This window comes from Falco naumanni, chromosome 9 (assembly GCF_017639655.2).
Source record: "Falco naumanni isolate bFalNau1 chromosome 9, bFalNau1.pat, whole genome shotgun sequence".
NCBI classification, from domain to species: Eukaryota; Metazoa; Chordata; class Aves; order Falconiformes; family Falconidae; genus Falco; species Falco naumanni.
Genome location: NC_054062.1, coordinates 35,616,242 through 35,635,080, shown reverse-complemented (window position 1 = coordinate 35,635,080; position 18,839 = coordinate 35,616,242). Strand labels below are relative to the sequence as shown.

At 37.9% G+C, this 18,839-nt stretch overlaps 1 protein-coding gene across 1 annotated transcript in view; it reads right to left on the bottom strand.

The window, feature by feature from the left end:
- Positions 1-18,839, bottom strand: part of CTNNA3 (catenin alpha 3) — a 509,885-nt gene that overhangs the window by 372,342 nt on the left and 118,704 nt on the right. The window contains exon 7 of the mRNA XM_040606308.1: positions 13,309-13,512. Coding sequence (XP_040462242.1) covers positions 13,309-13,512 — 204 coding nt within the window. The remainder of the gene's footprint in view (positions 1-13,308; positions 13,513-18,839) is intronic.

Below are 18,839 nucleotides of genomic sequence, written 5' to 3'. Positions count from 1 at the left end.
AGGCATACGCCCTGCCAGCTCTGCAAGATGGCCTTGGAACCAAAACCTGAAAGTTTCAGATCCACTGCTCCCAGTCAGTTCTGGGAAGAACCTGCAGGTACCAGTCCCTGAGTAATCTTGCTCTACAAAAATTCTGTTTGTACAGCTGAGAGAGGCAGGTGTTCTGAAGCTCACAATAACTAAGGAGCCAAACAGCCTAAGAACCTGGCAGCCTTACCTGGGGCTTATTCAGATTTTGCATGCTCACTTATATGCAACAGCGCTCTGGTTTCCCATTGGCATCTAGAATAATACTTCATCTCTCATCTCAACAGTCTGGTCAGTTGGTCCACAGCTGTTAAGGAGTGGACAGGTAAAAAAATGGTAATAATCTTGGCAATATCAGTCACCATTGCCTAAGACATTGCAGTGTGATTCATTTAGACATCTTGCTTTAATGTGTGCACAGTTGAACACAGGAGGTGCCTGGCAGAATCCAGAAGATTATGAGGCCTTTTTTTTTTTTTTAGAATTAGAATAAAAAAGTTTTCCAGTAACTTGAGAACCAAGAAATAAAAGCTCCATTTCCTAGCCAATTGTAGCAAGGATAAAATATGTCATTATGAACTTGCCTGCTTAAAAAATGGCTATAAACTGTCATACAGAATTTCATGATTCCTTTACCCAGTCATTGTTTGTTTTCATTTAGTTCACACTTTCTACAGGAATTTCGCAAAGTTTTCACCTACTTCTCTTCCTTATTATTCCAAACAGTAGACTGGAAACATCATTACCAAACCAAAGCAGTTATTGCTTGTGTCCATATCTTCTATCATGTATACATTGTCCATTTGTGCATATGTACAGTTAGTAAAGACACATTAATAATACAGTGATCTTTTTCTGTATGAAGAAATAATAATAATAATAATAAAAACAAAACAAAAAAAAGAGTCCTAATCAAGTTTCCAGAGAAGGCATATACCTTGGACTCCAGTTTTGTTTTCCATTAACTGCTTCCAGGGTGTATTTAATTACTATATTTATTTTCTCCTATTTACATGGAATTCAAATTGAATATTATTCAATTCTCCTGCAAAGAGCTAAATACATTCAGTAAGAGAACAGAGGGAGGGATTCCTTTACCAGTTATCTCCTTCTGCAGACTGATAGTACCTCCTATACAATATAAAGGGTTTTAAGAAAATCAGAAACATCACTAATTGATAGAAAAGATAGTCCTTGATTATTCTCAAGTACAGCCCCTAGTTAAGTAGCTGGCTTATCCTTTCTTTCCATCTTCATATAAATTTTCTTTAATTTTTGCTACTGATAATGAACAATGTTAAAAATAATTAGAATAACCTAAGATAGCAAGGATTTTCAAGTAAACAGAGTAATTAGAATAATTTACATTAATGTATTCTACTAAGCATTGCAGCTGTCTGATTTAAAACATTTATTTTCTTCACAAACTCAAACAGAAAGAAAAAGTGCCAATTGGCAACACAGGCTTAGAAAACAACTGCGAGAAACAGTGCTTGAGAAAAGCTGATCTTGAAAGAACTTTTTTTGGTTTTGTTTTTGTTAATTAATACGATGGTGGTGGTTGGTTTGATTGTTTACTTCTCTAGTCTTCTGATCACACACTGGTCACAAATGCAATTATACAAAAGAATATTCTTCCATTTTAGTTAATTAAGAAAGAGTAGCACATCAGATAGAGAAACAACAACTGGAAATGCATCCACTGAAATAAAATTTAAATTAAAAAGGAAGTGCCAATAAATGTTGTTTATGACCACAGAAAAGGATCTGGTTTTGTTCCTTAAGACATGTTTTGATTTTCTTCTCAGAAAGAAAATGGAAATGTGGAATTTGGATTTAGATCCTCATGTCCCCGATCTCTTTTAAATCACAGTTTTAAGATCTGGCTGAACAGTAAAGACAAAGCATTAGAAATTTGTATGCAACAATGGTTTTATGATACAGTACTGATTTAATCAAAAGTGATCATAAGCTATTTCACATAAAACTCCACTATTCATTCCTCACAAAAAAAGATCAGCAGAAATTAGGCCAGAAATTAAGTTGAAAAGCCAGTCCAGAACTATGCAGCTATCTCCATTTCCATCAAAGAAGTCACCTTCGGTTCTATAAATTAAGAACTGCAGCATCTCATAGGTTGCTGGCATGCGAATATCTAAAAATTGAGTAACTACAAGAAAAAGCATTTGATTTTATCCACACAGTAGATCTCAGCATTATAGCTGATGAAATTCATAGGGACAGGCTTTAATCAACCACTTCCTGAATTATTTCTACAAGGAATTCAAGCTGTCATTCTAACCTTTGTTTTATATAGAGCATTAACCAGCACACAAATTAGTAACCACTCTTCCTTTCTCTACCTTAAGATTGTCAGAGATTATTCAAATGAAAGAAACTTTGGGTTTACTACTTCATGTAATTTCTTGTCTTACCCTCATTACCGGAGTATCTTTTTATCTTAAATTAGTAAATAACAGGATTTACTTTACATTAAAAGAAGCTGGAAGGGACATCCAGGAAGTTGCACAGACTTTGGGACTTATTCAAATGTTTAGAATCAAACTTCTCATACTGAAGTCAGGAGGGATGTCTGGAGATGATCCAATCAAACACACTGCTCAATGCACGGTCAACTACAGCCATGTTCATTTGGGTTTTGTATTGGAACTCCACAACCTTGCTGGGAAACCTGTTCCAGTGTTCAATCACTCTCACAGAAAATAAAGTTTCTTGTTTAAATGCAATTTCCTGTATTTCAGTTTCTGCCACTGCCTCTTGTCCTGTCACTAGGAAACCCTCAGACGTGTCTACCTTTGCATTCTCTACTCCCTCTCATCAGATATTTGTACATACTGTAAGATGTTCCTGGAGCCTTCTGCTCCCCAGACTGAACAACCCCAGCTCTCAGCCTCTCTTTGTACAGTCAATGCTCCAAATCCTCAGCCAGATTCACAGCCTTCCAACTAAACTCTATCCACTATAGCTGTGTACAAAGGAGAGCCCAGCACTGGGCACAGCACTCCAGATGTCTCTCACCAGAGCTCAGTAAAGGTGAAGTATCACCTCCTTGACCTGCTGACTATGCTTTTCCTAATGAAGCCCAGCAGGCCCTTGGCCTTTGCTGCAAGAGCACATTGCTGGCTCATGCCCACCTTGGTGTAGGGCTTGGTCTTTCCCTTTGTGGAACTTCATGAGGTTCTTTGTCAGCCCTTTTCTCCTGCTTGTTGAGGTCCCTCTCAAGGGCAGCACAATCAGCTGGTGTATCAGCCATTCCTCCGAGTTCTGCATTATCTACAAGTTTACTGACAGTGCACTCTCCATCACCTTGGACATCAATGAGTTAAACAGTACTGGACCCAGTACTGACCCCAGGAGTACACCACTAGCAGGAATCTATGCTGCTGATCCCACCCCATTGAGCACAGCACTTTCACACCACCTCACAATGTAGCTAGTCCATACTGCATCACTTTGTGTTACAGGAGAAAGTGTTAGAAGTCTGACTCAAGTCAACTTAAACACTCAGCATGCTACCACACTGAACCAGTGTTTAAAGATTACATGGAGGTATATGGGATAGTGTAAGTTACGATATTTAGCAAATAAGGGTTTTTTTAAATAATTTAAGGCATTTTGGATTTGTTTAGAAAAAGTAAGTGTTTCATTAAAAAGTTGGATTTGGTCTTAATAGAATATAGATATTGCAGACAAATGAAGAGCTCTCTAAACTATCAATGACTGATCTCTTCAATAAAAAATTGTTGCATAAACAAGAAGTAAATACCTTTTAATCTGAAGCAGAATAAAACTTAGAAATATATTTGGACAACAAAAATCAGCTGTCCTAGATAAAGGATAAAAGACAAGACAAATTCATTCTGAAACACCAGACCGGTAATGTTCCTAGAAATGGCATACTACCATTTTGCAAAATGATCAGTCTTTAAAATCCTCCAGAAAATAGGAAACTGGTTAAGAAAAACCTCACGTAATGACAACCATTTTCCATAAACTATAAAAAAAGGGGAAAAAAAAGTAAATTAAACAGCTAGGTAGATGTTGAGTTAACAAGTACTTTTATTTTTATTTTTAATGGTTGTTTATTACCATAACCAATGATTTATTTCATCTTGGAGAGAGAAAATCCTACTTTATTGAAGGTTCCCTGAAAAAAATTAGTCTACAGCAATCCAATATATTTCCAGTCCTGTCAGGTATACCAAATACAAATTACTGACTATTGTACTGAATCATCCTCTACAGAGCCATCAGTCGCTCATCACGCTACATTACTTCAATGCAAGCCTTAAGTTAAGATCCGATTAATCCTGAAATAGCCTGGCTCAGAACCGTTAAATGAAAAACAGGGCTTAAGAATAGAAAAATCTTTCATTATCTTTCTCTAGCTCACATGCACAGATCCAAAAATTATTGCAAATTCTATGAGACCATCTATAATCACGTAAATTTAAATGCAGCTTATTTTTCAACTGTAAATCTACTTGGGGAATTCACGAGACTACTTTTGTATTTTAAGCACACTAAAAACATCTTCTTGAACAGTTCATATTTAATTTCTCTATAAAACTAAATGTTTGACCAAAGTTAAGATTTAGAAAAATAATTTTCAGTTACACATACTGCATATAAAATGTAAGAAAACACACTGCAGGAGTGTTCAAAGTCCACTGAACTAAGTACTTGGCCAATGCAAAGATTTTGACGCTGTCCGACACTATATCCTTGTCTCTAAACCAGAGGGGCATGGACCTGGTGGATGGACCGCTTGGTGGATAAGGAATTGGCTGGATGGCCGCAGTCAGAAAGTTGGTGGTCAAGAGCTTGATGTCCAAGTGAAGAGCAGTAATGAGTGGTGCTCCCCTCAGGGACCGGTACCGGGACCGGTGCCATTTAACATCTTTGCTGGTGACAGGGACAGCGGGATCGAGTGCACCCTCAGCAAGTTTGCTGATGACACCAAGCTGTGTGGTGCAGTCGACACACTGGAGGGAAGGGTCGTCATCCAGAGGGACTCTGACAGGCTTGAGAGGTGGGCCTGGGCAAACCTCATGAAGTTCAACAAGGCCAAGCGCAAGGTCCTGCACGTGGGTGGGGGCAATCCCAAGCACAAATACAGGCTGAGTGGAGAATGGCTTGAGAGCAGCCCTGAGGAGAAGGACTTGGGGGTGTTGGTGGACGAGAAGCTCACCAGGACCTGGCAGCGTGCCCCGGCAGCCCAGAAAGCCAACCACATCCTGGGCTGAATCAAAAGCAGCGTGGCCAGCAGGTGCAGGGAGGCGATTCTCCCCCTCTGCTCCGCTCTCACGAGACCCCACCTGGAGTCCTGCGTTCAGCTCTGCCCCCCCCAATGTAAGAAGGACATGGACCTGTTGAGCGAGTCCAGAGGAGGCCACAAAGGTGATCAAGGGGCTGTTGCATCTCTCCTGCTAAGACAGGATGGGAGACTTGGGGTTGTTCAGCCTGGAGAAGAGAAGGCTCTGGGGAGACCTTAGAGCAGCCTTGCAGTACCTAAAGGGGGCCTGCCAGAAAGCTGGAGGGGGACTTTCTACAGGGGCCTCTAGTGACAGGACAACGGGGAATGGCTTTAAACTGAAAGAGGGTAGAGTTGTATTAGATATTAGGAAGAAGTTCTTTACTGTGCAGGTGTGAGGCACTGGCACAGGTTGCCCAGAGCAGCTGTGGATGCCCCATCCCTGGCAGTGTTCAAGGCCAGGCTGGATGGGGCTCTGAGGAACCTGGTCTAGTGGAAGGTGTCCCGGCCCATGGTTGGGGGATTGGAACTAGATGTTCTTTAAGGTCTTTTTCAACCCAAACTTTGCTATGATTCTATGAATGTCAACAACAGAATTATGAAAACTACATGTTTTCCTGCATAAATGATGACATAATATGCCATAGGGGCACACCAATTTTACTGGAAGAAATCCTTTTTTCTGAAAACATAATACTCTACAAAGTCATTTAAAAAAACCCTGAATAAGAATAATCTGAGTGACACTTCCCATCCACACATCACACTGAATTTTTTATAGTTTACATTTTGCTATGCTTAACTTCCAAAGTTCTCTGGAACAGCAGGTTTTTTTTAAAAATGTTTGAATATGAAGAGGACAGTAAAGTAAGAACATTTGAATCCATTCTTTTTACAAAAAGATGTGAATACAAGCTCTGTTTGTTCATGTTCCTATATAAAAATACAGAAAAAAAGGATTTCAGGAAGTCAGTTAGTTCACCCACTTGCATGAATAACCAACAGCTATTCTGTTCTTGAATACTTTAACAAGCGATTTCTTCGAACCCCCTGGCTAGTCTAGTCTGCCAGGTTTGGGCTCGTTTCTTCAACCAAAGTGCAATTAAACAGAACTTTTCAAGTTACATATTAGTAAAAGAAAGCAGAAGTAACCAAGAAGGACAAGTCAAACAGTCCCCTATTCTTCGCTCCCTAGACATATATTACTGGCAACACTTTGGAGCATCCATCACTGAAGTATATTATTGAACAAATAACACATTATCATAACTCTAAACAGTTGCTGTACTCTTCAATTGTCTCACATATGATTGTTTGGAATCATTTTCACCATACAGAGAAAGTTAAAGACTCATCAAGCTAAATGCATTTCCATATACAGCTTTGTACCTTTATGTATTTCTTCAGTCACAGCTCTTAAGATTTTTTTAATTAATGAACCAAACTATCAGTTTTACAGATTCACAATACCATGTAGCCACAGAGACAGTTTCACTGGAAGCCACAATCAAACAGTGTTTTGGAGCTCTGTAAAAAGATGTACATGCCTTAGCAGAACTGGTAATGTCCTTCCAGCAGTTTCACCAACAGCAACAACAAAAAAGGACAAACAATGTGAACTTGGTAAAATACGCATACTTATCAATATAAGATCTGTGGACTGCTTGTAAAACTTTTGACATCTGGCAAGAAGATCTCTTACAACAAAATTTGAACACACATCACCATAGCAGTTTTCCATAGAAGAGCAAACAGTAGCTGGCAGGTACTGAGATGAAAAGGTTTAAGTTTTAGGTCATGAAAAATGTATTTATGAATGAAATAATACATTCCAAATCCATTTTCAGCATACTATTAAAAAAATACTCGTATTAGACTGCTCACTATTCCCCCACTCCAAAGCCTAAATGCAAATTACCCCAATATTAATGACACTTAAATAGTGGCAAACATTGTTTTCTGAAATAGCCTGTGTTCTCTGAAGCATGTCCGATAGCATAAGGTTAGGTGAAGCCTTATGTGAATGGAGAACATAAGCTTTACAATAAAGAGCTGTAGGCAGATATGAAGTGTCTGGAGCTTTTTACCAAGTTTGCTTATTTGATTCATGCAATGTGGATCTTCTCTGGTAAGAGATACCATTCTGTACCCTAACTTCTTATTTATGGACTACGAATCTTTTCATATACATATTATTAACTATGTAATCCACTTTTCTGCAGCTATAGCACATGGATAATTAAGGGAAAATAGTCCCAAGAGATGCAAATATCTAATAAAGATTACAAGGCGATTCTCTAAATTAAAAATATGGAACGTTCCCTTTTTAAGCTGAACAAAATCTTTTTTTCAACCTGAAACAACTCTTTCTGAGGAATTCTTGCAATTTCCAGAACTACTGAAAATGTTGCCCTGAGCACTGAAATGAAAAAACTGTTGCTCAGAACAAGACTAAGTAGCTTAAAAGCAAGATACACTGCACCACTATGATGATAAACCGAAGCGTCTTGCCTTCCCTCTATCCAGAGAATCATTAAAAGTCTTCATCAGCAACCATTAAAGTACAAATAACATGAAGTTTGAGATATCTATATGTCCTTCCACTTCAAAAGAGCAAGCATGGCACAAAACGCTATCAATCACAGGCAGTCTCTACAAAGACAGTGGGTCAGACCTTACGCTGGTGTTGAAGAGTACTCAATATAGGCATAAAGCAAGGCATTAGCACTTCTCAGCACTCAAATTTATGAATTGAGACAAAGGGTAAGGCCCAGAACCATGCCATAAATAAATAAAGGCTCCTGGCTTACAATCCATTTTCTTGTTTTGAATTTCCAATGCTCAGGTTCTAGTAAGTGAACAACAATTACAATTTGAAATCTAGACAGACAGAACTGCACAAGTCCCAGCTATCCACTTCCCTGCAGCTGGACCTTCCCCACGGCTGCAGAGAACTCTGTACTGCATACCTTTTCCTTAGAGGGCTCAGCACAGTCCAGCTCACTCCCCATCTCAAGTGCCCCCCTACTTTCAGGGATCCTAGCTCCTAGTATCATCCTCACAGCATTTCAGTTTACATGCTCAGATCCAAATATGCCTCAAATCCAAATGTGTGTCACAGCCAGAAGCTGTGCATACAAACCTGTTGTGAAGCAACAGACTTCAGAGAACTTTCAGGGAACCCAAGGAGATAATGATCCAGCAACTGCATTCCCAGTGAGATTCAAGTATGCCCTACATGCAATACAGGTCCTTCACTATCTGCCACCAACTAATCCATCTCCCTTGCAGCACCATTCCTGGAGTGGGCCAATGCTGTCTGACAAAAGCAGATGAGATTTATAGTCAGCTTGGCCTGCCCTTAGACTACGTAGATGGTCAGGGCTTGATTATCAGTACCCTGGATATGTAATATAAATATGTACAATGTGGTCAACTTCAGTCCACTTCCTGATCTGGTCTCAAGGTAAAATGTATCATCAGTCTCCTTCCATATTCTTAAAAGTCTCATTAAGAGACTGGAACCACTGCTGGCATAAGAAGGGATGGCTTGGCTCTGCTCCAAGCCACACTCAGTAGAGCAATGCCACACACACGGTATAGCAGTGGTACAGCAAGCAGCAACAGCCACCACCACCTATGGCACAAGTAGCACAGGGGCATCCAAAACTTCAGCCCAAATTACTAAGTTGTTGCTAGTTTGCATAGTCACACACTTCTGTGAATGTTGTGTCAAACATTCTGTGAAATATTTTTAACAGGAGAAATTATTCTGCGGCACTGATGTGTTTTTCAAATCTGTATAAAGTTTGCTAATGTATTCAAAATGAAAAGAAAATTGTTTCTATAAATATATTTTCAGATCTCAACATTTCAGATTTTCATCTGAAACTATTTTTAAGGATAGAAGTCCTGAAAACATGTAAAAATTTTGAAAATTACAAGGCAAACTATTTCACTAACATTATTTGACCCAAACACTTAGGTAATTTTGACATAAAAACCTAGATAAGAAACAGAAGGTTTTGAAATACACATGAATGAAATCACAATCTATCAGAATAGGTGTAAAGTATACTGGCCCAGTATGCATAACAGTGTGTGTGTATATATAGATACACACACATCCAAAACCAATAACCAGAATAAGCTGAGAAATTAATAAAGGTCAAATATCATGAAACAACATTCCAAAAGTAAGGAAACCAGAATTCAAGAAAGCAGCTATCATACCATATCTGACCTTTCTTTACCAACCTTTTTTCAGCCATGTCTGAAAAATCTAGCAGCGATCTTTACAGTGGGTACAGAATAATTATTCAGATACACCCTCTCTATTTAATGAAGGCAGAGAAAGCAGTGCCTGCTCGCAGCAGCCCCTTTAACCCACACTCAATCATAATTCTATTATCCCTTTTGATCACCCAGATAAGCGCATATCCCTATTGTGACTGGAAGTAAAAGCAGACAAAGAACTCAAGAAACATGGAGTTAGTACTGCTGCACTCCAATGTAATAAACAACTTTTCATTATAAAGGATGAGCAGACATAAGACAAGAACATGTCATTAGGAAAACACAAGTGCTTATTACTGGAACAAAATGATTGCTTGTATGGATACGTTATTATCCACACACCATAGTATGATTCTGCCATTCAAATTCACAGTAGTAACTCCTATTATCTCATGTCCTGAAATGCAAATGTATCCCTTAACAATATATGTCAATGAGTAAAATTCAGAGAGGATAACAATAGTACACAAATAATTCCAAAATACAAGAAAAAAAATTGCTGCCTTTCAGAAGAATTATAAATATATTTGCAATTTACTACCTGTCTGAATTACTTCGCAAACAGAAAAACTTAAAGATTCTTGGAGACAGAGTGGGTCTTTATTAGTGTAAAGAACATTTTGCTTAACTTCCCATTGGATCACCTCACTGTGATACAGCCTCTGTGAAAAACAGCCACTGACATAAAAGGCATTATCTGTTGAAAAGATGTTTCTCCCAGCTTGTAATAAAAACTCAAAATTTTATCACTAACACCAATAGGCCCTTGATTTCACTTGGTGTCCTTAAGGCTTACTAGAGACTTTGAATAATTGTGGGGGAGGCTAGTTTCAAAGGAAAAAAAAAAAAACACCAGATGATGTAGAACTTACACAAAATGCAGGCACTCAAGTCCTGGGCAATGATCCTGTTAAAGGTGAACGCTTACCATGTAGGCCACCCACATCTACCATCAGCACCAGACCCAGGGGCCTTAGAGATAGACTGGATGTTGCCAGTGTCAGTGCGACTCATACAGCTTCATGGCAAACCAGCTGCTAGAGAAGGATTTGCAAAGGTGGCACTTACTGTGTGTGGTGTCTTTGGAGAAATGCAGCTCCCACTAGCAACACTCAGATAGGGAAAAGCCTTAAGTAACCAAATATACAAGCAAGAAAGACAGACACATATCCAGAAAAAAATCTAAGCAGCTGACTACTGCAAGTCAGCAGAGTGACGGAGAAGAACTGAAATGATAGTGCGTAGGTTATGTTTTGTGAACCATACACCATCAGGATGAGGACAGGAGCAAAAGCATGCCCTTTGTGGATAGTGGGCAAGGAAAACTTTCCATTCTCAAGTGGTGGTACAAAGCCCCTGCACTTCACTGGGCAAAGGGCACAAATACACCACAAGAATATACACATAAACTTACATAAAGTATTACATAGACAATGTGATTGCTTGTGGAGTTCAACAGTGTTCTCAAGGAAAAGACAGGAATTGCAACCTAATCCTTAAATTGTACTATGTTAACAAATGGCTGGCATAATTTTTATAGCTCATTCAATTCACAGTCATAGCTTATTGAAATTATTAATAGAAGAGCCCAGAAGACCGTGATAAATCAGCACTGTCTCCTGGATCTATCATCTATTCTTCAGTGACTTAGAGTTGTGAAATAAAGTAAGTGACACCTGATAATCTTCTCATTGAAAAACCCATTTAATCTAGTCTCCTTAACAGCCATAAACTATTCTTGGTGAGAGTTTTTCCACTGAGATCAATAATAATTGTACTAGCAGATCAAGAGTACTAAAATAAACTAAAAACTTTACATTCACTCCTGTCATTTAACCCTAGTACAATACCTATTACTTTTAAATCTTATGTATTTCTTCCTTTTTGCTTCCCTCCTTGTCTTTGCCACCTTGTGCAGACATGGTGTTCTGCAGCAAATTATATGACACTTTCCCTTTTTCCCATATTTAAATAGCTGCTTCCTGGCTTTCTCATCAGTGGAGTGGGCTATGTATTCTTTTCCCCTCAGTCTGCATTATGTAACCCTAAAACCCAAGATTATTTCTGAAATAGAAATGATAATCACAATTTTATTTCAAGAGTCCAAGATTCTAACACCACTTAACTTACAATAACATAGGTTTACTCCTGCAAGATGTAGAATTTCCATAAAAAGTTCTTGCAACAAACCCACAGTGACCTTTTGGATTAATAAGGGTTGCTCTACACCACATCTGCATTCTGCCATGTGCTCTGGCTACCACAGGTTAGAATCATAGAATCATTTAGGCTGGAAAAGACCTTTAAGGTTACCAAGTCCAACTGGTAAAGGTTGATGCCTCCCCTTATTAAACTTTCAGTCATTTAATAGCAAACCTGATCCACTCTAGAACAGATACCACAATAGACACCTGCTACAAGAACATATAAAAGACTAGCTCTAGTTAGCTTAGAATGTTAAAGAAATCTCGCATAGTTAACCCCTGTGTAAAGCATCACCGAAGAGGTTCAAGAATTTTGTTGCATTCAACAGAAACTGCAGCTAGATTTTAGGTAAAAATATGAAAGCATCTTTATCCAGTATAGGGATTGAAACAACTTGATGTCACAGAAAATGAAAGAAATCAGCTGTAAATTCCAACCTGCCCCCCAATAAATAAAGAGAAAGTATCAAAAAGTACAAGATCCGTGAAATGAAAAAACATCTGTTATGCATAGATTATCTTGGTCCCTTTGTCTTGGTATCCTAATAACAATAGGATAAGATGAAGAAAACAGTCTCATTAGAACAGCTTTGGATTGGGATAACCAGTATGACTTAAAAGAATAGAAAGGAATTTCAGCTTTCCAAGAAAGAAACAAATAGCTGTATCATACAATTACCCTCTCAATGCGCTTGATGAATCATCTTGAGTCTGTTGTAGACAACAGTATGTCTACAGAAAACGTTTCCAGAGGAAAAGCATATTAACACTGTGTACCCATATTAACAGTATCTGAGTCTCCATTGGTTTATCATTTAACTGCCAGACATAAAAAGTGCCAAATCTGTTCTTTAAATCAAATAGTTATTTTTAAAACATAATCAAACTATATTCCTTTTCAAAAATTCACAAATTGGCCTAAATGCACAACAACCAGATTTCTTCTCGGTTCACCAAACAGTCCTAGCTTTCTAATTTAGCAATTGAGTCATTTTTACACTTGTAACTCTGTTATTTTACACAGAGCAAAGGTAGTAGTGTGAATGCTATACTTTAAAAAGTTATACTAACAGATTACTTATGCTTTAACAAATTATTATTTAAATTGTTGCTTTCTACAGAAACAGAGATTACATTTTAAAACTCTGGTCTAGGAAGTGACATTATGAAGAAATTCTTATTGCCAGAGTATGATGGATTATGTCTGTTCTGTACTGGTGACAGTTCACAATAACCATAAAACCACCTAAACGTGTCCACTGTACCTACAATACAGCATTTTCCACAGACTGTATGATATAATATGATTCATACTCATTTTGGGGATCTGTATTTAGCGTTTGATTAGATTTACGCAGAAAAATGTTCCTTTCAACCTTTTAAAGTGCATGTTGAGAAATATATAGGTTAAACACTAATTTACCCTAATTATAGGTAAATTCTAAGATACACTAAAACAGGCTTTGAGGCAGACATTAAAAAAAGGAAAACAGTCTGGTTACCTACATTGTTGATGTATTCAGAAAGCAGATCTTGGAGAGCTTGGCGAATAGCATTGCACTCAGCAATGATGCGTTCTCGATGAAAATCACGCGTGCAGGAAGAATCAGCTAGCAAAGCCGCTCCACTGATAATAGCTTCCAGACGTTTCTCTAGTGATGGCCTTATTTTCTCTTCACTCACTACAAGAGGATCCAGGATAATTAAATTCTGGAAAACATTAGGAGTGCAGATAAGAAAAGTCAGCCCAATTAAGTTGCTGCTTTATTTTTTACTTGCACTAACTACAGGGACGTTATGCTCCCTAGACTTGCAACCAGCCCTTTCCCTGTGAAGTATCCAAGGTATTTTTGACCATGGCAGATTCCGTTTTCCCTGCTGGGGCTATGCATACAGGTCATTTGCAGACAAAGCCAAGTTCTCCCTGCCATTTGGATCTCACTAGTTCTAAGCAATATCCACATTATCAGATCCTACTGGCTGGGACCCAGTGCTAAGATAGCAACAGAGCATTCCATCCGGAGCTGGTTCACACCTAAGCAGCCCACAAAATAAGTGGAAACACATCACATCACCCTGCAGGCCACGTTGACACACGACCACAACTGCCTTGTCTCCAAGTCTTTCCCCCTGTTTCCTGCTTTTGCTGCATGAGATTCAAGATTTTCATCCTCAGTTTCAGCCTCTCCTACACCTGTATCTGGCATTTCTTCTACAAACTCACTTCTAGGAACAGAAACACTATTTGTCTACCCTTATAAAAATGCATGCATTCTTATCATCGCACTACTTGGTCTATCAATCTTCACAACATCTTAATCTAGAACTAAAAGCTATCAACCCCATTTTATAAGCAAAGAACTGATGCTCAGACTGCCAGGTTCACAGCCATACAGAAAGTATGTCTTTAAAACAGGCAGCTGCGTGCCATCTTTCCAAGCTCTTAGCCAGGATTGTTTCTCCTCTTCAAGTTTTGTCACTGTGGTTGTAAACATAGAAATGTGTTTTATGTGTATAAAAACACACACACACAGAGAAAACGTCTTTCACTCTTTCCTGTGTCTGTCTACACTTCTTGAGGGTCATCTGTCTTCCTAGCCAGTGGGCTTGTCTTGTACATTTACCTTGTAAATACCTAAGAAGAAGATAGGAATCTTATATTAAGCTTGTACTGCCTATGTACAATTATGACTCTTTGTATGAGTGTACTACTCAGTAATATTTCATGTTTTATCTAAGAGTCTTGGCTTTGAAAGAGGGGTTCAGCACCCCCACAGTCTTTTAGAAATCAGGACCACCTCTGAATTGAACACAAAACCAGCAGTGCTAGCTCACAGATGAGAATGTTAAATCAAATTACATGTGCAGTCTAGTTCTGTTGATTTTTAGTCTAATACAATCCCCCACTGAGGCAAAAAGTCATTGCTGCTACCTTTAACAGGCTGAATATGGGCAAAAATCAAAACAGTAGCTTTTGTTCAACAACTTTTTTCAAAAGACATAAGTGTCCTTTGGCTTCTCACTAGACAAGAAACAAACAAAAGCATTAAACAAAAGCAGACAACTCTTTTGGCACGATAAAAATAATTACATTTGTCTGCCTAATAAATATTCTAAAGAGAAAGACAATTAGGTAGTATTTTCATGAAATGTGAAAATATATTCAGCATTTATAGAATTCAACTAATAATTATTACTCTAACTGAATATCTGAAACAGTGTCATTATGGTCCAGATCACCAAATTATACTTATTAAAATCACTTATTACACACAAATCCATTCACCTGTTACATCCATATGTGGTTCCAAGTATTCAGAAAAAATATCAAACAAGAGAACTACGCCATACACACCTAAGTGGAATTTAGGTCAGGTAAATCAGAACTCATCTGATTTACTGATGCTTATCCAGTATGTGCCAGACTATTTTTAAGCTAGAGAATTTTAATTATTTTTTCAATTTAGATTTAATATCACAATTTCAGGTACTGTCTAGCTTAGGTAATTCTAAGAGTAATGAAAGTGTGCTATTAGAACATTGTAAGATAAAAGCTTAAACAGCTAGAAGAGGGGATTTCAGTCACCTTGAAATTTTCTTGTTGGTTATTATTAACAATCTCTTCCATGTTAGGTATGATTTAGTGAAAAGAACACTGTTACAGGTTCAATCCTCCCATCTTTTCTGAAATGTACAAGAATTATTTGCAGACAGCTGGGAGATTCTCCAGAAAAACCAGAGGAAAAAAAAAAAAATCAGACTTCATAATCTGAATATTTCCAAAGGAAACAAGTGCAGGGTCTTTCTGCATTACTGTGTCACTGAAATGGTAGCTTGTATTTCCCAACTTGCAATACCAGTGTAGGTTTCTAAACATTCCACCTCCACCACCGTTCCACTGCCTTGAAGTCCTTCATGTCATTTAAAAGCATTCTAGTTATTTAGGTAATCTCAGCACTTTGGCCCCATACTTACTACCTATTAACACACATAAAACCAGGGGATAACGAACCTTCTTAAACAACCTCTGTAAGACCTTATGGGGCCTAAAGTTCTAGAATTATGTTATGCTTTGTACGAACAGGGACTACATGAACTCCAGTCCTCAAATTTCCAGACAATGACTACAAAGAAGAGGTACTAGTGAATTTCTGTCTGTCTCCGCATTTTCTGTGTTGAATTTTGGGATTTTCATACCACTGCACAGTATCAAAAAAATTAGGCCAGTGCTACTGCTAGTACAATTTTCTGTTGTCTATTCTGAGAGACTATAAAAAGTCTAAAACTAAGTTTATGGACTTGTTTCAGCAAGTGACAGGACAGACCATTAAAATGGTTTATGGGTCTATGTCAGGGGTTTATGTGCATCCAGCAGATGGAACTATACATTAAGGTATTAACAACGTATTTCCAATCTCCTGGATTTTCTCAAACCAATGTTCACATAATATACTGAAAAAGAGTTTATGTGCAACCAGGAGGGAAAGAACTTAAATATTTTGAAGATTAAAAACACAGCTATTTGTATATCCATAAAAGCAACATATTAACTTGATTTTTATCTCAATTATTTCCTAATTGAAAGATGTAAAAAATATGTTTATCATGGACACATTAATCTCACATGCAACTTTGAAACCAAATCCAAACTGGGATGGAACAATAACTTGCCTACTCTCAAAGACAGAACAAAGGAAACAGGCAGTCCGCTGCTTTCGTCCCCTTTGCAGGCGTAGAGAAGTTGAAGCCAGTTAAGAACTACTCGCTAGTTTAAAAAAAAAAAAAAAGAAGAAGAAGAAAATAAAAAAACCCCACACAAAACATAACTTTTGCCCTCTCCAAGAAAGAGAGAAGAAAAGCTGAAAGTTTGCCAGGGCCTGGTAGACTGTGCCATGAAGGCTAAAATCCAAAGAAAAGAAAGAGTGGTTGGACAGAATGAAGAATTCTGCCTTCTCTTCTACTCTGAAATATCTCCATATACCCTAACCTCTTGCTGACAGCGGATGGAGCCAGACTGGCTCTCCCAGGCAACAGCACAGGAAGTAGTTTTGCTTTTGCAGGCAATTTCTTAATTGGCAATGCCTCAAGCCAGGCCTGATAGGAGCAGTAATCCAGCTCTTTAACGTCATCAGAAGCCTTCCTTTTCTATAATACCTATTTCCACCGAAGGAAGAAAATGTACCTGAAGACACTATTCTGTAAGACACAAGTATAACTTAGATTCATATTAAGAGTATTAGAATGGGGCATCCATTTTTTCCTCATTTCTTCTTTTTGCTGAGCTTCCTTACAATAGTGAGATTATGGGTGAATATAAAGGAAAACTGCGTCTGATTTACCTAGAGGCAAAGTTACTACATATCTCAAACACAATATGCATTGCAGGAAATTAGGGAAATGCAGTAAAGGAAATTGTAAAGGAGTGGAAAGAAGTGCATTAAGGACTCTGAAATGCAGGGGAAATAAACCCCTTTCAACTGCTACCTCTTCAAGTAAGAATGCGTAACTTCAAAAGCAGAATCAAAACGTTCTCAGCAGTAAGAACTGTGTTTTCCTGCATAATAAGTGTTTAATAACTGCATTATCTAGGTCTTCATTACTTTTTCTATATCCAAAGACACAGCAAAATTAAAAATTAAAAACCTTTGACTTTAATAACTAGCATATTAATACAGATTTGAAAAACTGCACAAAACTACTCACTAATGTTTAAATATTTACTTTTTCAATAAATATATAATTAACTTACACAAAATAAATAATTTCAAACTAATCTTATACATAAAAGACTTGTCCACAATGATCTTCTAAGAATGACAAAGGAAGATATCCTAAGATATTGTCAGTTTCCAGAGCTCAGGACATTAGTTTCTGATGTGGAAGGCAGTTTTAGTTGTGTTAGAGTTTGCAAACTCTGTCTCTGTCATGCACATCACAGTCCTTAATACCAAAGCACTCTGTGGTACCTCACCTCTGCTGGAGTTGTGCCACTTGGTCACTATCCACTGGAGCAGCAACTTCACTGTTGCGCTCCTATATCTCAGGTAAGCACCCTCAACACTAGCCTATACAGAGAATGTCTGCCATAGTGTAAAACAGACCTTCCCAGTAGAATATTTAAGTGTTACTACAGAAAGAAACAGCTTGTGGAAGATTGTGGAAAAATGATCGTTAACAGCCAATTAGTCATTTAGGTAGCAAAATGACTGCCTTCAAATCTCAGATGAAACCAGAGTTTCTCCTTTAGGAAACAGTTTGTAGAAAGGTCATGCAAAGATGGACAAACAGCACCAGCAAAATGTTACTACAGTTCATCTCCAAATAAAAAAAAATAATAAATCTAGGCAATAATAACCAGGAAAATCTGACTTAAGGTTCTGCCCACAGATTAAATTCTTCAATTTCATCAAATATTTGTGATCAGTACATCTAACGCAGAAAAGATGATCCAATTTCCAACCAATCACAAGACACCAGACAAGCCACAAGCAGTTTTGCAGTTTTGCTTTAACAGGGCTAAACAGGGGTTAGCTACCTGAGTTCTTAAGCGAGCGTAAGTGAGCATTTAAAAGGAGTTATTTTATCCCTCATTGGTCTTCTGATCTGTGAAAAAGAGGGGCCATGGGCATTCAGAAGCCTGCTTATATTTCCTGACATTTTGGCCTGATTTACAGTATTTTGACATCTCATACATAACTGCTCTGCTAGATAGCCATGGTCATTGAAGGACCATGTATCAGATCAATATGCTGACAGAGAGTCAGGCATGCAAGACCTGTATCATTTTGTGAGAAATCTCTTTACATTCAGAAGATGCAAGACCAGTGAAAGGCATTAGATAACCCGCACGTTAGAAGACCTACATGCTCTTCTAACACAGATCCTAATATGTAATTAAATTTGTAACATCACAATTTTGTGCTTATTTATGAATGACATGGTAGTTATATGGAACCTTTCAGAGGAATTCTTGAGAATCAACTGATTTAAGAGTTAGCTGTTTTAATTTTACTGGCAGCTTCCTCACCTATAAATCT